The sequence below is a fragment of the Hakea prostrata genome, chromosome 6 (genome assembly GCF_041222555.1).
Source record: "Hakea prostrata isolate BN-2017 chromosome 6, UWA_Hpros_2, whole genome shotgun sequence".
Lineage (NCBI taxonomy): Eukaryota > Viridiplantae > Streptophyta > Magnoliopsida > Proteales > Proteaceae > Hakea > Hakea prostrata.
This window is the reverse complement of record NC_142605.1, coordinates 27,573,693-27,600,470: the sequence shown is the minus strand read 5'-3', so window position 1 is coordinate 27,600,470 and position 26,778 is coordinate 27,573,693. Positions and strand designations below refer to the sequence as shown.

General features: G+C 38.0%; 2 protein-coding genes across 2 annotated transcripts; both read right to left on the bottom strand.

Annotated features, from left to right (window-relative positions):
- Positions 1 to 31: 31 nt before the first annotated feature.
- Positions 32 to 26,778, bottom strand: HUB1 (histone mono-ubiquitination 1). The gene is given in 19 exon segments (XM_089157788.1): positions 32 to 864; positions 1,562 to 1,727; positions 9,453 to 9,655; positions 9,735 to 9,860; positions 12,599 to 12,685; positions 12,765 to 12,837; positions 12,986 to 13,180; positions 14,809 to 14,885; positions 16,206 to 16,277; positions 16,361 to 16,518; positions 16,662 to 16,848; positions 16,956 to 17,075; positions 17,400 to 17,698; positions 22,851 to 23,012; positions 23,102 to 23,317; positions 24,851 to 24,911; positions 24,998 to 25,159; positions 26,678 to 26,757; positions 26,760 to 26,778. Coding segments are annotated over 19 exon segments (2,595 nt in total). The 3' UTR covers positions 32 to 732.
- On the bottom strand, positions 1,722 to 7,722 carry LOC149013004 (E3 ubiquitin-protein ligase BRE1-like 1). Its single transcript, XM_089157786.1, has 7 exons — positions 7,557 to 7,722; positions 6,129 to 6,205; positions 5,283 to 5,396; positions 5,065 to 5,137; positions 4,899 to 4,985; positions 2,085 to 2,222; positions 1,722 to 2,006 (listed from the first exon to the last, which is right to left on the bottom strand). Exons 1-7 carry the CDS (start codon positions 7,710 to 7,712, stop codon positions 1,998 to 2,000), a joined length of 654 nt encoding a protein of 217 aa, XP_089013912.1. The 5' UTR covers positions 7,713 to 7,722; the 3' UTR covers positions 1,722 to 1,997.

The window sequence follows — 26,778 nt, the reverse complement described above, 5'->3', positions numbered from 1 at the left end:
TTCCAACATTGTGATACAAGCGAGGCCAGAAGAGAAAGAAACATAATGCTGCTACTACCACTATAAGAATTTGTTTTTCATTGATCAAATGATTGCTTTTTTCCTCTTTTTTTTTTTTTTTTTTAGGACGATTGTACTTCAGACAATGAAAATGATTTACATGATCAAGGAGAGACATACCAACCTATAACCCCAACACTACAAAGTCAAGGAATCCGACTGTATTTGTCACCTGAGCTACAAACCCTGCTACCATATGATCAACAAGAAGAAGCAATATGCAATAAAGAATAGTGTATCTGGATTCTGGACTCAAGTTGTAGAGATCACCAATGGTAATTCTTATTCACCACCCTGATCACCCCCACACCTTGATGGATCTCTGGGAAACAGCAGCATTTTACTGGTCTGCAAATAACCAGTCAAGGCATCCAGAGGTCCAGGATGTAAATTGGGGAATCTAACTATATACAGATATGGAAAAACTCAAGAAGCTGTGAATAATGCACAACCTAAGAACCAAAAGCAACCAAATATCAGCCACCTTGCCAAATGCGTGGTATGCAAAGCGAACAATCTTCTGACGGTTACCTGTCCTTATATACTCCCTCCAAATTTCCAGACCACAATGTAGGAAAAGCTACCAGATGAAATGGAGAAATCAGTCTCTTGCTACATGAACCTGGAATTATGGCAATTATCTCCTGTACAGTACAGTGCACATGTTTTTACTCATGTAAAAACAGCTTTGACATCATTAGGCCCAAAACTTGTAGCACATAAAGGACACTCCCGCTCTTGAGATCCCAAGACTCTCTGGATGCAGGGGTTGCAGAACAGATGGAGGCATTTGGTTATCATAGCCTGAGGGCCGAAAATCAACCACAGTAAGATCCAAAGAAAGGTTAGAAAAATAAAATGAGTAAGTTATCTGTAAAATTTGATTGATGAAAAGAGAACGAAGAGCAGCAGACAGCACATGACATGACATGAAATCCCATAAACACATAGACCCTTAGCAAATGATGAATTACAAGATATATTCAGGCAGCAAACCATTTTAACAACACATGGCAATTAAGGACAGGTGCAGCAGCACCTGGCCAGATGCCAGTGTAGTAGAATCTACACCCAAGGAGGTCTCAAGTTCTAGACCTCCTGTTCCTCATCTAATCTAGGATCCTCTCAAAACGAAACCCCCTCCCTCACCCAAAAAAAGCCAAAAAAAAGGGGGGAGGGGGGAAAAAGAAGAAGAAAGAGAAGAAAACCAAAAACAACAGGAGAAAAAGAAAAGAAGTAGGTTGGTCCACAAGAAACATACATTAAGAAGCCCACATCCCCAGTTGGACTTTCCTAGACCTTATCAGGCTATCGCTTATGGATTTTTAGAAGATAGCTTCTACGAAGCAGGAAGGTAGTAATGCATCAGCTGGGTCTATCTTCTAGGAAGCAGGGAGGTAATGCATCAGTTGGGATTTTAAAATCTCGCATTGACGTGTTCCAATCATCAAAGATCATTCATTGCTAGAGAAAAATTCAGTCCAGTACAATCTAAAATTACCTCCTTTGGGCCAACATGACAGATACCACACTTGAGTATTTCCTTATATAAACTGATTTCCTCCTGAAGTTTTTCCACAACAGATGACCCCTCATTGTGTGCACTAAGGTGTGCAGCTTTCCTTGTCAAAACTTCCAATTCTTCTTCCATCCTTTTGTTGTCAAACCTGTTATGTAATGATAAAATAAGCTTCACAGCATATGTATATCAAGGAACAATGGAGTCACATCATCAAATTCGTATCTTTCTTTCTCCAGTTCTACCTGCAGCTCTGCAACCATTTCTTGACTCCTCTCAACCTTGGATTGTGATTCCTCAAGTGAACTTCTTAACTGCTGAGATTCGTTCATTACTTCTGTCAATTCCTTTCGAGCTTTCTCTAAAGTAGCAAAGCTATGCTGCTGCTCTTCTGCAAATTTCTGAACCTGCTCTGAGTTCATTTCAGCTGGAAAGAAATTATATTAGACAACTTGATTCACTTTGTTGCAGGTGGGGGAAAAAGCAAAACGGAACTTAGTGGCACCTCATAGTCAATTCTTGCAGCGTTTGTGTCATACAGATCCAGTGAAGCATTTACTTGCAGCAACCCGCTCTTAATATTTTCGTTTTCCATGAGCATAGCATCTTGTAGTTGTCTAGCTCTTTCACTGTCTAACACAAGCTGGATCAGGAATGAACAACATCAAGTCAGTTCTATGAGACATAATGGACTGCATTAAAAACCTCAGGGACACCCTCAACCCCTCAAAGATACACACACACGCACACAGATGTCACACATGAAAAGGCCTGAATCCAAATACATCTCATGTATATGTCACACTGACATTGACTAATTATGTATTAGTAAAAAATACACACATAAATATATGTTAACATAGTATTCTAAAACGTATTTTTGTAATAATACATGGCTTACAAATGTATGGAAAAGAATTTTATTATGCAGTAACCTATACTTCAATGCAAGCTTAAGAATAACGATGTAAAATATGGCAGGAACATGGGCCTATTTGAATTGACCAAACTCCATTCAAATGTTTGCTCATGCCAAGAAAGTGATGGGCCACAAGAGCAACAAAAGAAGGGTCTTCCCATTAAGAAATTTGCACCAAAACCAGAAAAAAGGTTATCACAAATGAGTAATCCAAGTTGCATAGGTTTAGGAACTTGTTATGGGAATGTCAAGTCTGATCAATCTGCCAAAACTTAGGATGCAGATAATACCCAAATATGGGCCAAGGGGATTCATCTAGAATGTGTCACAAAAATGTAATGGTGGAAATTGATTAATTCTTGGTAACCCTGATCAAATTTGACCATTAGGTACATGTTGGATAAAGATCCCACACCTAAACCCAAGTTATGTCCACTGACATATGTAATCTGGTTACATGAGCATTCAGGTAACCAAGACAGAACACTAAAACTTTGAAAGATAATAAATATGGGATGACTTGAAAGTTGAAACTAGGGGGCTGAAGAAAAAACAATCGAAGCACTGAGAATTCAAATTGATTAGTCCAAAATTAAACCTAAATGATCTAGAAGGTTCCTAGGGTTTTTACACAAAATCAAATTTTAGAAATTTAGAAGGATAATGAAGTGGTGAGTCAGTTTGTTGGGGGAACATGTGTGACAATACAAAACTGAATCCCCTAAAAGGAGAAAAATTCCACCTACAAGATGTGGCAATGGCTTCGTGATGGGAAGGGAGGCTAAGATTTACCATGAATTGATGGGATGGTGGTACAATTGTAACTTAATGGTGGGCATGTGGATAACAGAGTAGAGAGGAAAGGATTAAAAAGAGCCGTAGATAATAGAAGATGCAGAGCCTAGGTAACCACCAATAGAGTTTGTAGCAATCATGCCTCAAAGAAGCAACCACAGCTAAATGCATAAAGCTCTACAAATCATTAAGTTGTGAATAGGAAAAACCAAATACTTGCAAATTTGAACCCCATGACTGTGTACTAACCCACAACCTACGGAACCTGTTTATTTGTGAAAGGATTTGATACATGGAAAAGCCCGACAATCTGAAAGGGACATCTTTCATACTAGCATAATTGGCCATTCTCCAAACGACGAGACCTTTGATTGAGAGTTCAGCTTAGCACATAGAATCCACACATCCTATCTCATGATTTAGGCAGTAGTATAGAATTACATAACAGTTCAACATACCCAGACAAATTTACCCAAGGACCGAAAATCTAGACACACCATTAAGCATTGTTTAGTGTTCGCAATTCTTTCAAGATGCTCCCTATTTTAAATTGCTAATGTTTCCCTAGACATCGCTCAAGGTATTGTTCTTAGTAGTAGTCCCAGCACCAATTGCTTCGATAATTGCTTCTAGAATCCTAAAACATATCAAATCCTTATGTATCTTTGTTATCAAAACAGACACAGCTTATAGGTCTGTTCATTTTCAATTTCATGAATTAAAGTTACGATCTTCAGTGTTTGTAGCTGTCATGACAAGGCTTGGAAGAATTCAGCACCATTTGGAGCTGCCATATGGCCCACCCACATCTCTATTAACTGAAACTGAACAGTTCAACATAAAACTTTCAACAGTAGTACGATAAAACAAGGTCAATATTAACCTAATTCTGTGCACAGAGAAATGGATTGCAAGGATGCAACAACTTTCAAAAAGTTTGGCCGGCAATGATATAGGTTATCAGTTGTCCCTAATTATATTATTTCTACGATACACTATGAATAATATGACCTCAAAACATGGAGGAAAGATCCATGAGAGGAAAATAAATATTTCAACAATCCTAAATGGCCAATGTGAAAAGGAAAACAAAGGCAACGAAAGATTCCAAATGCGTTATCTATGATGAAGCTTCCACAAATTATTAGACACACCAAGTAAACCATGTTCTAGTTATTTGGATTGTTGCCCCGAAAGTCTAATGGTTCAATATTGAGTAACCAATGAAGGACCAGAGGTCCCTCCCAATGAACTTTCAGAATCCCATAGGCGGTTAGCAACTCATTCATATTAAAAAAATTTACATGCATGTCCAAAAATTTTAACTTAAAAATCTCAAACACCACAAGCAATGAATTCAACGTGCAGAGTAATGCGTCTTGTGTCAATGACAGCCTACATAGTGCATTTATATCTCTAGATGATAAAGCACACTATGTTCTTAACACATGCAACCTGCTAACTTTTACAAGAAAAACAGAGCAGCGCATGCACCCCAAGCAAACAGCAAATAGCAAATAGGCAGTGCCACAATGAAAGAATAAAGTTGTAGACAGAACAGAAGCAACAGAAAATTCCTTTGTGAAAATACAGACATGTCATCACCTTGATGTTGTCATCATCTCTCTGTGTGATTTGTTGCAGCAAGTATTGGTTTTGAGTTTGCATATCTTCACATGCCTGACGAATAGACTACAAGGAAGCCACATTTACAGTTTATTTCTTGCTGGAGTTCAAAATAGGCATATCACATTAATAGAGAAGAAACTACCTGTATCTCTGACAGATATGATTCGACGTCCTCGTGCTTAGTTTTCAGTGCTTCCCTAAGATTATATATACCACTGAAGGAGCAAACACAAGAAAAAAGTTATCCAATTGTAAACAATTTAATCCTAACATTTCCAAGGAAAAGAAAACCGAAAAATGTATGCTTGATGTGTAAGCCTAAGTAATTTACTTTATTCAGTGCAAGATGTTGAAACTAACCTTCCAGAGGCTACCAACTTCTGTCTCAGGTCAGCAATGTCAGCTTCTGCTGCAGCCAACTTCTGTTGAGATATGGCTTCAGCTTCATTTGCTGCCTTAACACGGAGTTCCAAGCTGTGCTCATCAAGAGAAGATTTTAGACGTTGAACATGTGCCCAAGCTTTGTATTCTAGATCTCTAGCTTCTAATACATCCCGCATTTGAAAAATAAATCCAGGATTAAGGCCTCAAGCTGAGACAGAAATCAACCAAATACTACACAATCTCCTAGAAGAATAACCCAAGTATATTTGTGTTGGAAGAACTGAATGAATCCTGACTTGTGTCTGAAGGACACAGCAGGAACTTTACTTATAGTCATAACTTACCAAATACAGAACAAATCAAATCTTCCTGTGTGGGAAACTTACAAAAAAACACAGAAGATCCTAAGATCCAGGCAAACCCATAAATAAAAACTAAATCTACAATAACCAAATCAAACCAAATCACCAAATCTCCAAGTACCAATTTTGTCTTACAACAATGCGCAGGAGTTACTGGGGGTAAGCCAGACTCTTGTTTAAACCCCCCCCCCCTCCTCTTCTCATAACATGGCAAAGGATTTAGTAAACAGCCTCTCCAAAAAGCTGGGGTGAGGCTGCATACCCTGCAGTGGCAAAAGCCCAGTACACAAGGTATTCCCTATATTAAAAATATTAAAAATATAATTAAAAAAGAAGAAGAAGAGGGTACCAAGATTCCAGATCAAAGAAAACTGGTCAGCCAGGAAACAATTAGAACTACTAAATCACCAGACAAAAGAAGCAACTGATTCCTGTCAGCAGACTAAACATATATTCTTACTTGGAATCGGTGGATTCACGCCTATACATTTCTAAAAAGAATATTAGCTCCTGATCATTCTTCTGCAAGTCACGGACCTGAAAAATCCACAAAAGTTGTTCAAAAATATGTAAAATAAATGGGCACAAACACTTGCATTCAAGATATAAAAAATATGAGGAAAATTGCACCCAAAAGATTCCAAGGCATTAACAAACAGTCATTGGATTGCAAACTACTTTAAAATATCCAATAAAAAGTTCGATAAAATGATACAAAGTAATAAAAGAAAAGACCAGGGACTCCATAGAAATTGCATATAAAATGATGTCACCTTAAAGCAACTACAACCTGCTCTTATCTCCCTTTCACTGGGTAATCAAACTCAGCTTGTATCATTTACCTCGATAAACACTAAAAGGAAGACCTACACAAATATAACTTTGAATCCAGGATTGAAAACACAGACACCGAATAGTTGTCTAGGCGTCATCAAGAATCTAGGTGTATTCTGGGGGTCTGGGTGGTTGCCACCTTCATGGTATTGAATGCCTTGGTTCATTGTAAGACTAAATACCTAAGTAACTAACCTAAGAGATATAGTTAAAAATAAATTCCAAAAGGATTAGAAATATCAACCCGCAGTTTGAAAACAAAATCACATTTTTGGCAATTGGTGAAATTTTCAACACTCTAATGCTGAGACTTGTCCCAAATCTAAAAATTAAAACATTGTAAAAAACCAAAAGCATGTAAAATATCCTTCTTCTTCTTTTTCTTTTTTTTTCTTCTAATATCTGAAAGAAAATTTTCATCTAGAGCAATTTTAACAGCCTTCGCACACCCCAAATCAATATGGATATAAATCAAATTTAAGCAATCTAGCTTTATTGGACAACTTATTTTGTGATTTATCTAATGCAGCAAGTCTCAAGTCTAAATAAAGTTATTACCTCAGTCAAACTTCTTTAGAACAAGAAGACATCTTTAAATTGAGAGCACTTTAATTACTTATCATTAAGATCATAATTTCCAAGAACAGTATGAGCAAAATTGAGACTAGGTATATAATAACGACAACCGATTCCAAACAACATTGTAACTGTCTGCTTTAATTGTTCAAAAGTTCCATGGCTCGTTTCTCCAGTTCTGCTGTAGTACAATTCAATAATTCTGTGCCTCTGGTTATTGCAGTTATGTGTATTCATCTTTACTTTGTAAATCACAAGCAGAATACAACAAATATGGTTACATCATTTCCAAAGGAAAAGATTATTCAAATTTTAACAAGCAAGAAATTTTCAACTGTTACTTGGGAGTGGTACCAAGTCGTACCCAGTGCACAAGGTTCCCATGTTTAGTAGAGTCTAGGGGAGGTCAGACATATGCAGTCTGGTATAATACCTAGTGAAAACAAAAAAACACAGATATACATCAAAGAAATCATACCAAAGTCTGCAATTTCTGAATCTCAGCATCTTGGTCAGCAGATCGACAAGACAAACTTTCCAGCTCATTTACCTGCTCGCAGAAGGATATACATTTAGTGCTTAAACCACCAAAAAGAATATGTTTATACAAAGTGGTGGAACAAGGCCCCTGCATACCTGCGGAGGCTTAAGGGAACATCAATGGAAGTATTGGTAGGGTGCTGTTTTGCCCCCTCCTGATTCTCCCCCAACCCCCCCCCCCCCCAAGAGGAAAAAAAAACCCACACCACATAAAGCATTTACTAACAGCACTGACCTGCAAATGAGACAACTCTCTTAAACCTTCTATCCTTTCGTTGAGAAGATCCTTGAGGTTGACCAATTGAAATGAAGCAAAGACCTGACCAGAGGTTTAAAATCAAGAGACAAATCTGTCTGCTTCTAGATTAGCTCAGACACAGTTCACACTGGTAAACAAGGCAGTGAATATTTACCAACAACTCCTTGAGGGTGGACTCCATATCTAGTGAAAACAAAAAAACATAAATACAGTAGGCACAGAGCCCGTTCCAGCTATTGAACCCTAATTGACATGCAAAGCTTCGAAAGTACAACTCAAGAGACGGGAAAAGCCAAGGCAAATGAATTTGAATATTTTCGAAGCAGATCAGTGAAGCGGAAAACGCTGATCACGTAAATTGAAGTTGCAGATATTCAAGTTTCTCTCTGTTGCATGCAGTCTTTTTTCTACACCATCTACAAGCAGAGAAAAAACGCATATTCTGTATACAGAAAACTCTGGGCCGATCAGTTTTAATCCATCTCTTCCGATTTATCGTCCCACATCATGATTTCATCCCATCCAAGGACGAATTCAAAATTCTGTTCTTAAAAACGAGTCGAGTAAAACATATTAGCGGCTATGTTAGCATCTCAGGCTTTAAAATTATGAATTATTTTGTTGTTAAATTCAAGAGGAATTAACCCATTTACGAATTGATCGATGGTCATTACCCCAGATAAAATAATGAACTAGTCAATCAAGTTCATAATTTTATGGCCCTGAGATAATAATCATGCTTTTCAAGGCTCGATGGATAATATCATTATCGAGTTGAGTAGCTTCCAAACGGACGATCAAGCTAAAACTTGCATTGGGATCGCTTGTATTACAAGTCGATACGATAACCTCGACACGTTTCATGATGAGAGTCATCTCAGCTACTAATTGCCTTCAAAATTCATATGAAATCAACATTGATGAAACGACTTTCAAAATACATTCCAAATTACAAAGCTAAACGGCTATCAATACCATATTCTATCGATCTTACAGTTGGAACGAGCTGCTTGATATGTGAGGTTTTCTACGGGGCTAAAAACAAATCAGTTGATTTTTTATGCTTTTAAGGATTTTCCAAGTTCATTTCTGGATAATAAAGCTTTCTTCATCAATCATCACATAACCCAATAAATAAATAAATAAATCAAAGAACCTTGAGCATAAGAGGATATGAAGAAACTGTGACCAAATAAAAATATGCAACTAAAACAGAACAACCTCAATCTCAATCTCGCAGTTATGGTTATGACCTTGAAACAAACAAAATTTGATACTGTCATTAAATCTACTTGAAATTCAAGTTGGGTATCTAGACTCTTAAACGATGGCATTGGCAGTACTAGCAATGCTGCTACTTCAGGAGGATTATGTTTCTTTCACTGATTTCCTCCTGAAGTTTTTCCAGAACAGAGGACCCCTAATTGTGTGCACTAAGGCGTGCAGCTTTCCTTCTCAAAACTTCCAATTCTTCTTCCATCCTTTTGTTGTCAAACCTGTTATGTAATGATAAAATAAGCTTCACAGCATATGTATATATCAAGGAACAATGGAGCCACATCATCAAATTCGTACCTTTCTTTCTCCAGTTCTACCTGCAGCTCTGCAACAGACTCTCGACTCCTCTCAACCTTGGATTGTGATTCCTCAAGTGAACTTCTTAACTGCTGAGATTCTTTCATTACATCTGTCAATTCCTTTCGAGCATTCTCTAAAGTAGCAAACTTATGCCGCTGCTCTTCTGCAGATTTTTGAACCTGCTCTGAGTACATTTTCAGCTGGAAAGAAATTATATTAGACAACTTGATTCACTTTGTTGCATGTGCGGGAAAAAGCAAAAACGGAACTTAGTGGCACCTCAGAGTCAATTCTTGCAGTGTTCGTGTCATACAGACCCAGTGAAGCTTTTGCTTGCAGCAACCTGCTCTCAATATTTTCTTTTTCCATGAGCATAGCATCTTGTAGTTGTTTAACTCTTACACCCTTTAACACAAGCGGGATCAGGAATGAACAACATCTATGAGACATAATGGACGACTGCATTGAACAACTCAGGGACACCCTCAACCCCTCAAAGATACACACACACGCACACAGATGTCACACATGAAAAGCCTGAATCCAAATACATCTCATGTATATGTCACACTGACATTGACTAATTATCTATTAGTAAAAAATACACACATAAATATATGTTAACATAGTATTCTAAAACGTATTTTTGTTATAATACATGGCTTACAAATGTATGGAAAAGAATTTTATTATGCAGCAACCTACACTTCAATGCAAGCTTAAGAATGACGATGTAAAATATGGCATGAACATGGGCCTATTTGAATTGACCAAAGTCCATTCAAATGTTTGCTCATGCCAAGAAAGTGATGGGCCACAAGAGCAACAAAAGAAGTTCCCATTAAGAAATTTGCACCAAAACCAGAAAAAAGGTTATCACAAATGAGTAATCCAAGTTGCATAGGTTTAGGAACTTGTTATGGGAATGTCGAGTCTGATCAATCTGACAACCAAAACTTAGCATGCAGATATACCCAAATATGGGCCAAGGAGATTCATCCAGAATGTGTCACAAAAATGTAGTGGTGGAAATTGATTAATTCTTGGTAACCCTGATCAAATTTGACCGTTAGGTACATGTTAGATAAAGATCCCACACCTAAACCCAAGTCATGTCCACTGAAAATATGTAATCTGGTTACATGAGCATTCAGGTAACCAAGACGGAACACTAAAACTTTGAAAGATAATAAATATGGGATGACTTGAAAGTTGAAACTAGGGGGCTGAAGAAAAAACAATCGACGCACTGAGACTTCAACTTTTTTTTTTTTTTTGGTAAACTTCAACTTGATTAGTCCAAAATTAAACCTAAATGATCTAGAAGGTTCCTAGGGTTTTTACACAAAATCAAATTTTAGAAATTTAGAAGGATAATGAAGTGGTGAGTCAGTTTGTTGGGGGAACATGTGCGACAATACAAAACTGAATCCCCTAAAAGGAGAAAAATTCCACCTACAAGATGTGGCTATGGCTTCGTGATGGGAAGGGAGGCTAAGATTTACCATGAATTGATGGGATGGTGGTACAGTTGTAACTTAATGGTGGGCATGTGGATAACAGAGTAGAGAGGAAGGGATTAAAAAGAGCCGTAGATAATAGAAGATGCAGAGCCTAGGTAACCACCAATAGAGTTTGTGGCAATCATGCCTCAAAGAAGCAACCACAGCTAAATGCATAAAGCTCTACAAATCTCTTACAAATCATTAAGTTGTGAATAGGAAAAACCAAATACTTGCAAATTTGAACCCATGACTGTGTACTAACCCACAACCTACGGAACCTGTTTATTTGTGAAAGGATTTGATACATGGAAAAGCCCGACAATCTGAAAGGGACATCTTTTATACTAGCATAATTGGCCATTCTCCAAACGAAGAGACCTTTGATTGAGAATTTAGCTTAGCACATAGAATCCACACATCCTATCTCATGATTTAGGCAGTAGTATAGAATTACATAACAGTTCAACATACCCAGACAATTTACCCAAGGACCGAAAATCTAGACACACCATTAAGCATTGTTTAGTGTTCGCAATTCTTTCAAAATGCTCCCAATTTTAAATCCCATATATATTGCTAATGTTTCCCTAGATATCGCTAAAGGTATTGTTCTTAGTAGTAGTTCCAGCACCAATTGCTTCGATAATTCCTTCTAGAATCCTAAAACATATCAAATCCTTATGTATCTTTGTTATCAAAACAGACACAGCTTATAGGTCTGTTCATTTTCAATTTCATGAATTAAAGTTATGATCTTCAGTGTTTGTAGCTGTCATGACAAAATCAAGATAAGGCTTAGAAGAATTCAGCACCATTTGGAGGTGCCATATGGCCCACCCACATCTCTATTAACTGAAACTGAACAGTTCAACATAAAACTTTCAACAGTAGTACGACAAAACAAGGTCAATATTAACCTAATTCTGTGCACAGAGAAATGGATTGCAAGGACGCAACAACTTTCAAAAAGTTTGGCCGGCAATGATATAGGTTATCAGTTGTCCCAAATTATATTATTTCTATGATACATTATGAATAATATGACCTCAAAACATGGAGGAAAGATCCATGAGAGGAAAATAAATATTTCAACAATCCTAAATGGCCAATGTGAAAAGGAAAACAAAGGCAACGAAAGATTCCAAATGCGTTATCTATGATGAAGCTTCCACAAATTATTAGACACACCAAGTAAACCATGTTCTAGTTATTTGGATTGTTGCCCCGAAAGTCTAATGGTTCAATATTGAGTAACCAGTGAAGGACCAGAGGTCCCTCCCAATGAACTTTCAGAATCCCATAGGCGGTTAGCAACTCATTCATATTAAAAAAATTTACATGCATGTCCAAAAATTTGAACTTAAAAATCTCAAACACCACAAGCAATGAATTCAACGTGCAGAGTAATCGTCTTGTGTCAATGACAGCCTACATAGTGCATTTATATCTCCAGATGATAAAGCACACTATGTTCTTAACACATGCAACCTGCTAACTTTTACAAGAAAAACAGAGCAGCGCATGCACCCCAGGCAAACAGCAAATAGCAAATAGGCAGTGCCACAATGAAAGAATAAAGTTGTAGACAGAACAGAAGCAACAGAAAATTCCTTTGTGAAAATACAGACATGTCATCACCTCGGTGTTGTAATCATCTCTCTCTGTGATTTGTTGCAGCAAGCATTGGTTTCGAGTTTGCATATCTTCAGATGCCTGACTAATAGACTACAAGGAAGCCACATTTACACTTTATTTCTTGCTGGAGTTCAAAATAGGCATATCACATTAATAGAGAAGAAACTACCTGTATCTCTGACAGATATGATTCGACGTCCTCGTGCTTAGATTTCAGTGCTTCCTTAAGATTATATATACCACTGAAGGAGCAAACACAAGAAAAAAGTTATCCAATTGTAAACAATTTTATAGCTAACATTTCCAAGGAAAAGAAAACCGAAAAATGTATGCTTGATGTTGTAAGCCTAAGTAATTTACTTTATTCAGTGCACAGATGTTGAAACTAACCTTCCAGAGGCTACCAACTTCTGTCTCAGGTCAGCAATGTCAGCTTCTGCTGCAGCCAACTTCTGTTGAGATATGGCTTCAGCTTCATTTGCTGCCTTAACACGGAGTTCCAAGCTGTTCTCATCAAGAGAAAATTTTAGACATTGAACATGTGCCAAAGCTTTGTGTTCTAGATTTCTAGCGTCTAATACATCCCTGCATTTGAAAAAAAATCCAGGATTAAGGCCTCAAGCTGAGACAGAAATCAACCAAATACTACACAATCTCCTAGAAGAATAACCCAAGTATATTTGTGTTGGAAGAACTGAATGAATCCTGACTTGTGTCTGAAGGACACAGCAGGAACTTTACTTATAGTCATAACCATGGAACGAAGTTTCGCCGAAATATCCCATTTCGCTGGTTGCCGAAACCAGCGACAATCTGCGGTCGCCGACTCATATGATAAATATCGTCCAAATTTCGTAATAAATATAAGTAATTGAAAAGACATGCATTAATTGCTCATTTGCTCTCGGTTTTAAATTTTCATTTTGCGTGGTAACAAGGCTTGATATCTGGTTAAAGCCTTCCTTCCGTCGTCTCTAGTCAACGATATTTGGCCACTATAGTTTGTTGCTGAATGGCTGGAATGGCTGGCAACCAATAGAGAATCTTACTCTTGGGTTAAGAACACAATAGACAAGGTTCAGTGTAATTTGTAACTGCAGCAGATTCGGCTTCCAGGTATTTCTATCCATTAAACATTTGAAATATGATGTTCGGCTCCCCAAGGGTTTTTTCTTTAAATATTAAATTTGAAAGTAACACGTAAACTAGAAAACAAAACAGTGATGGTTGCATTTAATAGGTGAGAGATAATGCTGAAGCACATTGCGTGTGGTTCACTTAACGGTTAGACGCTGTTTGAGATTTTGGCCTGTTCTTCATTTTGTTGCGGGATGAGTTGGGATGAGTTCAGTGTTTGTGCTCCAGCGACGAGAGTGAGTTTATGGTTTCTAGTTTTTTATGGTGGTTCCGACAAGAGCCAAAATAAAGACTGGGTTCTGAAGATGTCTCTTTCTTTTTGAATTTTTACCTCTGATTTCTCAGAAGCAGAGTACAAATCCTAACCTCTCTCACCTTAATAGCAAAAACTTCAAGTTCTTTGCCTGCCGAGAAGTGGGTAGCAGGGAGAAGCAATCCCGGCGATGGCTTTCAGCGAAATTTCGCTTTTTCGCTTATGTTTCGCCATTTGTCGGAAGTCGCCGGGTCGCCGTTGTTGTGTTCGTAGTTCGCTTGCGTTTCGGTCGCCTTCCGACCACCGAATTTGGTGTTTTGCCGGCGATTGCGCCATGGTCATAACTTACCAGATACAGAACAAATCAAATCTTCCTGTGTGGGAAACTTACAAAAAAACACAGAAGATCCTAAAGATCCAGGCAAACCCATAAATAAAAACTAAATCTACAATAACCAAATCAAACCAAATCTCCAAGTACCGATTCTGTCTTAAACCAATGTGCAGGAGTTACTGGGGGTAAGCCAGACTCTTGTTTAAACCCCCCCCCTCCTCTTCTCATAACATGGCAAAGGATTTAGTAAACAGCCTCTCCAAAAAGCTGGGGTGAGGCTGCATACCCTGCAGTGGCAAAAGCCCAGTACACAAGGTATTCCCTATATTAAAAATATTAAAAGAAGAAGAAGAAGAAGAAAGAAAAGAAAAAGGGTACCAAGATTCCAGATCAAAGAAAACTGGTCAGCCAGGAAACAATTAGAACTACTAAATCACCAGACAAAAGAAGCAACTGATTCCTGTCAGCAGACTAAACATATATTCTTACTTGGAATCGATGGATTCACGCCTATACATTTCTAAAAATAATCTTAGCACCCGATCATTCTCCTGCAAGTCACGGACCTGAAAAATCCACAAAAGTTGTTCAAAAATATGTAAAATAAATGGGCACAAACACTTGCATCCAAGATATAAAAAATATGAGGAAAATTGCACCCAAAAGATTCCAAGGCATTATCAAACAGTCTTTGGATTGCAAACTACTTTAAAATATCCAATAAAAAGTTCGATAAAATGATACAAAGTAATAAAAGAAAAGACCAGGGACTCCATAGAAATTGCACATAAAATGATGTCACCTTAAAGCAACTACAACCTGCTCTTATCTTCCTTTCACTGGGTAATCAAACTCAGCTTGTATCATTTACCTCGATAAACACTAAAAAAGGAAGACCTCCACAAATATAACTTTGAATCCAGGATTGAAAACACAGACACCGAATAGTTGTCTAGGTGTCATCAAGAATCTAGGTGTATTCTGGGGGTCTGGGTGGTTGCCACCTTCATGGTATTGAATGCCTTGGTTCATTGTAAGACTAAATACCTAAGTAATTAATCTAAGAGATACAGTTAAAAATAAATTCCAAAAGGATTAGAAATATCAACCTGCAGTTTGAAAACAAAATCACATTTTTGGCAATTGGTGAAATTGCTAAGACTTGTCCCAAATCTAAAAATTAAACATTGTAAAAAACCACAAGCATGTAAGATATCCTTCTTCTTCTTTTTTTTTTTTTTTTCTAATATCTGAAAGAAAATTTTCATCTAGAGCAATTTTCACAGCCTTCGCGCACCCCAAATCAAATTTAAGCAATCTAGCTTTATTGGACAACTTATTTTGTGCTCTATCTAATGCAGCAAGTCTCAAGTCTAAATAAAGTTATTACCCCAGTCAAACTTCTTTAGAACAAGAAGACATCTTTAAATTGAGAGCACTTTAATTACTTATCATTAAGATCATAATTTCCAAGAACAGTACAAGCAAAATTGAGACAAGGTATATAATAACGACAACCAATTCCAAACAACATTGTAACTGTCTGCTTTAATTGTTCAAAAGTTCCATGGCTTGTTTCTCCAGTTCTGCTGTAGTACAATTCAATAATTCTGTGCCTCTGGTTATTGCAGTTATGTGTATTCATCTTTACTTTGTAATCACAAGCAGAATGCAACAAATATGGTTACATCATTTCCAAAGGAAAAGATTATTCAAATTTTAACAAGCAAGAAATTTTCAACTGTTACTTGGGAGTGGTACCAAGTCGTACCCAGTGCACAAGGTTCCCATGTTTAGTAGAGTCTAGGGGAGGTCAGACATATGCAGTCTGGGTATAATACCTAGTGAAAACAAAAAAACACATATTTACATCAAAGAAATCATACCAAAGCCTGCAATTTCTGAATCTCAGTGTCTTGGTCAGCAGATCGACTAGACAAACTTTCCAGCTCATTTACCTGCTCGCAGAAGGATATACATTTAGTGATTAAACCACCAAAAAGAATGTGTTTATACAAAAAACACTTGAAGCATGACAAACCTTCCTATCAAGAAAAATAGACAAAGACAGAACTTCAGCTCGTACAGAATGAACCTCGACAGCAGCTTCTTTATACTTATTCAGTCTTTGCATGATACCCATGTCCTTGGGAAGTGAAGAAACCAAGTCTTTAAATTCTGCAATGATTTCTTTCCTACCTAAAATGGACCAGATATTTCAGGTTGTGAAACAAAACAAATGTAGCTGTGTGTGGTTGTCCAAAAAAAGAAGAGTGGGGGTGGGGGGTGGGGGGGCGCTTCTCAAGAATTTGTGGAAGTATTAAAACCTCAAAATTTTATACCAGGTTCTCTGGAACTGCTAATCAGCTTAGCCTCAAAAAGATTTGTTTCATCAACTATAGTCTGTATCTTCTTCTCCAATTCACCCATCCTAGAATCAGCAATTGCAGACGCTCTTTGAAGAACATCAGCTAAATCAACTTTCATATTCACTTCTTTTTCCAACCACATGGAATTATCTTTTTCAACCTACAAATTGAGTTTTAGAAAAGATGGTCAGTACTACCACACTAATGTACCATCAAAATGAAAACTAAGAAAAGAGAATATCAGAAAAATAACCGACCAGTTACCACCTGTAGTTTCTTCAATAAGGACTGATACTGCATCACTTTTGCTTTTGACTTTTCAAGCTGCTCTCTTGCAGACAGATAAGCATTGGACGAGCAGATTTGCTTCATGTCTTTCAAACTGTTCTGTTAATCAATATTCCAATTGAAACACAACCATGAAAAACCTACAGTGCTGAAACATACATCAGAGATTCATGGACAACCAGAAATAGGAGAAAAAGATACATAGGGGAAGTGCTTCCTGTGGTGGAACATGGCCCCTGCATACCTGTGGAGGCTTAAGGGAACATCAATTGAAGTATTGGTAGGGTGCTGTTTTGCCCCCTCCTGATTCTCCCCACAGTGCCACACTGCCCCCCCCCCCCCACCCCCCACAAAAAAAAAAAAAAAAAAAAAAAACAAGGGAAAAAACCCACACCACATAAAGCATTTTCTAACAGCACTGACCTGCAAATGAAACAACTCTCTTAAACCTTCTATCCTTTCTTCGAGAAGATCCTTGAGTTTGACCAATCGAAATGAAGCCAGACACAGTTTACACTGGAAAACAACGCATTGAAAATATACCGACAACTCCTTGAGGGTGGACTCCATATCTAGCAGATCTCTCTGCCTATCTTTGGCCTTATCTCCAGCAACAAGTTTACCACCCACGTATAAGACAGGGAAGAATGCACTTTGTGCTTTGAGAGTAGCCAAATCAGAGTTGCTTTCACCCAACTCTGCAAAAGTACACTTCAACAATCCTGAAGAGGACCAACAGAGATGCAAGCATTAGACTATTGCACTATCATTACCACCATTTTACTAAACATTCTTCCATTGATTGAAAACCTTTTGAATCACTTGTGATTCTTCAGTAGGAAGTACTGCTCATAGTGTCAAGACATTACATGTCTTACTCTTTTGTTTTTTCCCCCTCCGGGTGGGAGGGGGGCATTGGTTACTCACTGGTGTCAAAGGTGAAAAAGATAATCCTTACTGATAATACATTTAATCTCTCTTAAGTCTCACAGTACACGATAAGGCATCTTGGCATCCTTGAATGGTCAAGACACCGACGTGCTTGGATTTCCATGAAAGCAGCAAGTGACAATTTCACTGGAAATCAAAAACCTTGCATTAGTTCATCCCAGTGGGAGATTCTCCATATCAAAGTGGATCGAGGCTTCAAGGGTACACACATCAGAAGATGACTTCACCAAATGGAAATGTCTCTAGAACTTCGGGTTGTATTATGCTTATTGTTTCAATCCTAACTGAATGTAAGGTAGTCCTCAGTAGTTGGGGCATTAGTGATGTACCTCAACCAAAAAAGACCCAAGGCTGAAACAATTGATAAACCTTTCCTCAGACTTTTTGCCAAAATGACCTCCGGTGGAAATGGACTTAGAATTATTCAAAATAAAAATAAAAACTTAAGAAACGATTGAATTGTCCATATAGTGCAACCAGTTGCCCAAACAGTTGTAATATGTGGAAGGCAAATTGGTGTCGGATCAGAGATGAGATGCTAGAAAAATGGGAAGAAGGTAAAGAGAAGACCATATGAAAGAGAGAAGGATGGGGGTAAGGGAAAAGAGTGCACACACACATACACACACCCCACCCGTGCAGGCTCTTCACACACACAAATTCAATTATAATTTCAATCTCTCTAACAATGGGAATATCATTACATCATTTATAAAGAAAAATAACATTCCTAAAATATACTAAATCTCTAACTGCGCCACTAATCCAAACAAGGAAATTAAATGAATTGCAAACTTTATGCAACTAACTTCTAACGAAAAAGAATAAAATAAAACAAAGGATACTATGTCCCCAAACAAAAACAAAAAAAATCTTACTAGACCCCCATTGATGTAAGCCTCAATTGAATGAAGGCCAGCAACCAAGTTCTAAGCAAGACCAGCTTCACATCCAGTGAGCTTAGGGTTTAATTAGTACTGTGGCTTATCTTCTGATATGGACTGTGATGGAATGAAATGAATGGCAAGTCTAGTGTTTGGTTCATGTGATATCCCATTAATCACATATGGCTGGTTGTGTTTGTTTCAAGGAAAATGGCAAGGTTTCAAAGGTTTCCTAGAGTTTCAAGCATACTCCACTTTGGAAGGATATGGGATGAAATACCTGACATTGTTTTGGGGGCCTCAGGGTTTTCCATCTGAGCTGACACTTGGATTGAATGTAGGTATGATCCCTAGGAGATCTTAAACAGGCTTCGTACGATCCTAATGGTCAAAATTCAAGATGTTGAAATTTTATTTTGGGGTTTGAATTTGGGGTTTCAAATCAAGAATTAGGATATCAAAGATTTGGCAGGTTAGAAAGAGATGGGACTTGGATCGAAGGCTAATAGGGGTGTGGGGCAGATATGGTTCAAACCTGAGATGAAAGAGATGGCTGGCTTGGGAGTTCTCGACTTCTTGGATTTGGGGGAAAGAAGGGAACGAATGGGGACTGGGAAAGTGGGAATAAAAAGAAAATAAACAGGAAGAGAGAAGTTGGTGGGAATTCTGGCTGCCACTTACATGGAGCAAGGAGATTTGTCTTGAACTGAGTAAGAGCTGTACTGGATTAGTGAAACTAGAATATCAGAACCAAATAAGGATGATGTAACCCAATCCTAGGGTTAGAGTTTCTTGAAATATTTCTCTACAATTTAGGGTTAGTGCAGAATCCTCTTATTGAACCAGCAAACGATTAACAAGATTTAATAGGTGATATTAAGATAACTTGGAAATCAAAGAGAGGTGTTATGGGAAGATTTGAGAGATGTTAGGTTATTAACAAATTCCCAAGGGATAATATGGTATACCCAGAATCAATATGGGTTGTAACAAGAAGCATGGGTTGCTGTTGGTGATAACCTAATATTCCGAGGGAAGCCTGTGGTTGGGTATGGGAGGGTTTAGGGAAGACTGTGGGAATGATTATTGGGATGAATCAAAAGATAGGAGATTTCTAGGGCTTCTTGGGATGGAATGATGGATCTTGGGCAATCTTCCTTCAATCTTTCCTTTCTTTTCTTCTTTTTTTCTTTTCTTCCTTTTCTTCCTTTCTTTTTTCCCCTTCCTTTTTCTGTTTTCAGATTGCCGCGATACATAAAGAGAGAGTGGGAGGGGTTTCTTGGAGGCTGCAGCAGGTGGGGAGGGGCTTCTCGGGGCAGCAATGGGAGAGGAGGGGGTTTCCTAGGGCTGCAATAGAAGGGAGTGAAGGGGGAGACTGCCATGGAGTCAGGAGGTTGAAGAAAGGGCTGGGAGGTGCTGAACTTACTTGAAGGAGCTGCTGTAGATGGTGCTGGATCTTGAAGATGTTTGCAGCAATTGAATGCAATAAGCTTAGAAATTCTGTGGCCAATCTGAGAAAGCCACAACTTGTTTCCCACAGGAGTCTTCAATCTTAAATTCAATGAAGTCTCCTTTACAATGAAAGGAATGGCTTATTTATAACCTTACATCATGAAAGAAAAACTTAGCATGGAATTAGAAACTGCCTCAACTAGGGTTTTCTTTATAAGTTAAGATACCCCTTACACATAATTTAATAACAGCCACTAAATATAAGAACGTTACTTGAAATAAAAGACCTAATTATCCATAAGGAATCCTACTGTAAAATAGATTCCCTACAACACTAGAACTCAAAACGGGAAAACAAACATGGACTCTAAAATTTAAAATAACAATTCTGGAAATAAAATAATCAACTAATAGCAAAGGAAAAATGACCAAACTGCCCCTACAGGGATTTGGCCAGCCCTAATTGCACCATCTTGGTTGGGCCTTGGGGCCCAAACCAGGGTTTCGGGAAGGTCTGTTCTTACATCAAAGGATCTTGCTTGCCTTCTCAAAGAACCTGAAAACAACACTTGGATTTGATTTGCCAAGGGCTGAGAACACTATTCTAACTAAGAACAGTAAAGAACAAGAGACTAACTAGCAAAGCTAAAATATTTCATAAATAAGGAAAGGTGCTCTATTCAATCAATGCATGAGTCTGTGTGTCTAGGGATGGTGGTTTTGGGTTTGAGGAAAGAGAGAAAAAGAAGAGGGGGGTGTTTGGGAGTTATATATTGCCTTACAGCTAAAGTTCTTAACTTGATATTTATAGTTCAACCCATACAAGGAGTTTCCATCAACAACCGCATGCACCAACTGATGTAGAATTGAAGACATATTTACGAAAAAAGAAGCCCATTGGGTTAGGCCCATCAAAGGCCTAAAGTTGTCACCTGAATCAGCCCATGGCTTTCATGGGCTAGGGCTGTTTTAGTGGGTTAAAGTTAGCCCACATATGTTGAACTTCATAGTCTAGACCTAAGCCTAAGTCTAGTTTTTAGAAAGTCAATAAAAGGGACTTTAGTTTGAAAATAAGAGAACTCATTGTCAAAGGAGTTCTCCTTTGTCAAGAGTTAGGTAGTAGTTGAGTTATTAATAGGTAGGTGGTGTTAGCTAGTGGTTGGATGTTGCCATTAATGTTTATGTCTCTTTAGAATGCTATATAAAGAGACTTATGTAAGTGGTGAATAGACAACTTATGAATTTAAATCAAATTGCTTGCTAGCATTCTTCCTCTTTGGAGAACCCTTGTGTTTGATCAAGGTAGGTTGGTGTTCGATCCAATCGATCCACCTTGCGGTGTGAAGCCCGGGCGTTACATGTTACTTTGTTGTCCTTATTGTTCTCTTAATTCTCTTATATTGTTCCATCGATTCTTCTTTATAGTATACTGCTGTTTTGAAGACCTAGTTAGTCCTTGTTCTTAAACCAATATCCTTGTTCTACCACTTCAGTTTTCAGCCTTCCATTATATCTGAATTTTATCTATCTTAAGTATATCAAATCTGAAGTTGATTCCTTGTGAAAGGTCCTATTTGGCTACTGTTTTGATCATTCAAATACAATACTACATTACCAACCCCTATAAGGACTAATTAAATAACATGCATCAGATTTGATAGACTAACTATATAACATGCACAGCCTTGGACAGCAGGCCCTAGGACTAGTCCCTGACCTTGGGCTCCACTTGGTGTGGGTCCTTGGATCTACATCACCCATGAATCAAGCTGGACCCAGTTCATAGATATCTAAATAACCAACCAGCATTGGGTCAGTCCTAGGCAGTGTATCTGCATCAATTCCTGGTGTTGAGAAGAGCTTGCCTGAAGTAGCAAACACATTCAACTGGGATCCATAAATATAAACTTTGATGGTGATAATGAGCAAGTGCATTTCATGGTTAATCGTCGTGATCTGCTGATGGTGTTTAACGAATGGTGTCTCTTCAAGAAAACAAAAACTATGTATGAATAGAGACTACAAGCTAGACCGAGAAACAGTGGGAAAAAACCAAATATGGCTACTTAAGCCCTATAATACTGCTTGAGCAGAAGGCTTAAGACTAGTTTGTGGCCTTGGGCTTCCACTTGGAGTAGGCATTGGGACCTACATCACCCACAGCTCCAGCTTGAACCCAGTTCATCGATATCTGGATACCCAGCTAGATTTGGTCAGTCCAAGGCAGCGTGTCAGGAGACCAACCATAAGGGGTGTACACTGTTGGGGTAGAGTACAGGGATAGGCTTTGACTGAAACCCAAAATAAACATCAGGAAAGGAATGATACAATGGGGATTTATCTGACAAGCATAATTTTCCAGAAAGTTTCAACCACAATGTACCCTAGAGAAACTCAGGTAAGTTCTCCGGCATTTTTACTCAGTTTCTAGAAAAGTAAAACTAAAATCAAGCACTTAATCTTCGTAATCAAAAGAACACAGATATCTTCTCATTTGCCATAAAGATGAAATACTAAACATAAAAGGAGTTTCACATTGTTGTTACAAAAAATTGTCAACATTGGCATGGTTGAAAAAGGACAGCACCTGTGAAACGTTTAAATTCAGCTTTATTCTTTGCATTGGTGTCCTGATGGCTCCGCAATTCACTTGCCAATTTCTTGTGCTTCAAGTGAAGATCACCCAGGCCCATTCTTAGGTTCTTAACCTCTGACTGCAAGTCATTAGATGTCTTGTGTCTACTGAGTTCTGGAGACAAAATATCAGAGTACGGCCCCAATTAAAATGGATACAAGAACTGACAATTACTTGAAACTACTTTCTCCCAGACACCTTACCATCTTTAGGAAATGCCTCCAGAAGTGCACCAGAAATCCCATCCTTAGAAAGCCACAGGTCATTCACGGCAGCTACCATATTTCTTGAGATGTCAGCAGTTTTTATTTGCTTATCTTCAAAATGATTAACGGAGTAATTTGTAGAACAACTGTCAGTTGCAACTGTCTCTAAGAGTTCCTCTAGAAAAGCATTATCGGCAGGGGATGATGCCCCACCTGCCAAATAAGTTTAAACAGCTTTGTAACTCCAATTGTACAAATAACTTCAATAAAAATCACGAGATACGATATACAAAACTATCATACTTGCAAATAGACAAAGATGGGAATGCAGGGCGAGTACACCCTCTGATGGAAATCCGCAAAGCAAAGAAGGCATACCCAATACAGAAGGGTCCCACCATTACGTGGTCTAGGGGGGACATAACATATGCAGCCTTACCTTGCAAAAAGGCTACTTCCAAAAATGAAATATCCCCTGATGGAAATCCAAAGTACCAGACAAATAAAATACCCAGTTGCCAGGACATTTGATGTGTCTCTGCTCCTCTTCCCCCTTTTCCTTTTCCCTTTTTTTTTTTTGCATCTCCTTTATTGACAAAATCTGGTCTAGGCACCCAGCCACATTGACTTAAAATGTTCAACATTCAAATAGGCATTGTCCCCTAGTAAAAACCTTGCCAACTAGAAACTTCTGTTACATAAAATGCATAAAAGAAATTGATGAAACTAGAGTGACCTTTTACCATGATGATTAGCAGACTATTAACAAAGTAGCAACCTTTGCTAAGTATATCCCCAGAATTAGGCTCAAGAAAGTTGTGGGATCATTCCTAATATTAATGTGTTGCTCTAGACAACTCCTTGATCCTTCTCAAACTCAACATTAAGTTCTTACCAAGAAGAACTTATGCAGTATAACTTTAACTGATTGGATCAGCACAATACTCCTGATAGGCTTTGACCCAAACCCAAACCCAAACAGAATCCACCCCCTCGTTTTTTATCCAACAAAGGCTTGAGTTAGTTTATTTAGTAGGTTATTTAGTTAAAAATTTTGTCTACTTTGAGTTGCAAAAAGAGCAATCAGATGGACTTTGAGTTGTAAGTTATTTCAGTATTAGTTATCTAGTAAAGTTTGTGCTTTAGATACTTGCATGTAACTCAACAATGACCAGAGTCAATTGAATAGGTTTATTGATCTTTACTTTGTGAGAGTTTCTTTTCTAATGTGATTCCCCTTCCTCCCAAGCAACTCTGAGTTTCATCTGTAATCTCTTCCCATTACCTACTGGCCCTCCACCAGAGGAAGTCCAACTCAAGTATCAGTTTAACACATCCAGCAGTAAATTCTGTAGCTACATATGAGAAACCTCAGCAAAATTCAGACTGAAACAACCTCAGCATTCATTCTGTCCAAACTCATGAGGTCGCGAGTTTTAAATGTACGAAGCCACAATAAGCTAGGGAATACAAAGAAAGCCAGAAAGGGTGCTTTTAAAATGTATAATAGTAAACTCACAAAGGATCTAGAATAAAATACAAGCCCTTTGAGGAACCAAACTGATGAAAAAACAAAGGGGGAAAATAAACAGAGGTTCCAACTGCCATTGGAAAGAACAGGCTGATGAAGGTTATAGTTTTTTGATAAAGCAGAGTCATGCAAAATGGTAACCGCTGTAGACATTATGAGAATGACAACAAGAAAATAAAAATAAGCAAATATTTCGAGGACTGTTCATTTCACACCTGAGGAATGGCCCCCAGAGCTTCCTATATGAAGAGAACGAGACTCCAAGTCTTCAACCAGCTGCTAGAAATTCATCACAAATTTCAGTCCATTAAAACACACTCTTCCAGCACGAGGTCTGAAGGATTAGTGGAAATGCTAGGTACCTGTTCCCACAACCTATTAACCATTATTAGTGTGCCATCATAATCACTTTGTTTCTCCCTCAGCTGAAAGAATTTGTTCTCAACGGAAGAATAGTCTGCTTTCTGAGCTTCAAGCTGCTGAACAAGCTTTTGGTTCTGATATTGCAGAACAGCAGTGTCGAGCTACGAAGGGACGAAATCAAAAGAAACAGATAAGCTGAAATTCAAAACAAAACAAGCTGATTGTCAACAGTTGAATTACGAGATCCTAATCTTATTAGCTGCAGATGAATCAACACTCACAAAGCTAAAGAGAATAAATAAGACACATATAGCAGCACAACAGAGCAACAGTACAACTACCCCTTCCATTTCAAGCACTACAAGAGCCCTATAAGAACTTGAACTAATAAAAACCATCAAACTGATCCACTGGACCTCTAGAAGAGCCTCAACCCAAGCAAGATACATACAGCTGGATTTTAAAAGATCTACCAAAGAAGCAAACAGGTGAAATCTTCAATTGTCTTCAGCCACGCAGCTGATACTAGTCTACATAGCAATTTACAAAATTAAACATTCAACTAGAGAAAAATGTTCCTACATAAAATAAACCATACCCCCTCTATAGGTCATCTGTTTAGTTGATGTTGCAAATGTAGAATGGAAGAGAACGGATATTTTGTAGAGAAGGAAAAACAAGGAATTACCAAGTTTTGTGTGTTCAGCAGGATTCCCTTCCACAAATTTAGATTTTATCTTTTAAGCTGTTGGTGAGCTACTAGTCAAATCTGAAAAAGGAACAACTATAACACAAGGGCATATCATTTTCCATAAAGGTAAACCTTTTACATTGAAAAAAAAAAGTAACATGTTCCTTACCTCTTTATTCATTGTGTGTTTCCTTATTTACATATAACTGACATAGCTATGAATTATTTAAGCAAAACCCATACAGGTGCTTGATATGAATTTTTAGTATGCAATAACTACAAATTCAATGAACATGTTTAATGAATCATGTACCATGTAACCTGCACTAACAGTTAGTGACACATGATTGGGATGTAATTAGAAAGGAGAGGAGAGGGCAAATGAAAGGCCAGCTGATCACATCATGCAAAAAAAAGAAATGGCAATGTACCTTCCTTTTACAATAAGAGAAAAATATCTCTAATAGAAAGAACACTCAACCGAACATGCATACACAAGCAGGAATGATCCACATTTGAAAAAGGCACTGGTAGCCATCTCCTCTTCTCCTCGCTCTACCGATTTCCATTCTTGTATTGAACAGGCAATAGAAGCATCCAAAGTGTACAACAGAAAGTATATAATATACATGTTCCTGCATAACTCATCCATCTATTAGCAGTTCTAATATCAATAAAATTAACAATATTATAAGATATAGGCAACGTTCTGCCCCCTGATAATAGGGACAGTAGAAGGAAGCAAAAAAGGCAGTAAACTGCTATAACTTCTAAAACTCCGGATCATTATAAAGGATTAACGAATAATATATTGAACTCAGGGAGCAAAAGCATAATAATTAGACTGAGAACAGACAATCCAGACCACCCTGTAATTTTAGAAATCGTAGACCACAACAACGGACCCATAAAAACTGGAAATCCATTCAACTTAATTGATCATCGAGTGTACAGAATGAAGCACGAAGATAGAGAGGGGGGAAATCACCTTTTTATCTTCCGAAAATGGCTGCTTTTAGGCAGCAGTGGCCGTGGGTGACATAGAACTCAAATGCCTGCGCTTACGGTTGGCTCACCAGTGCTCCACAT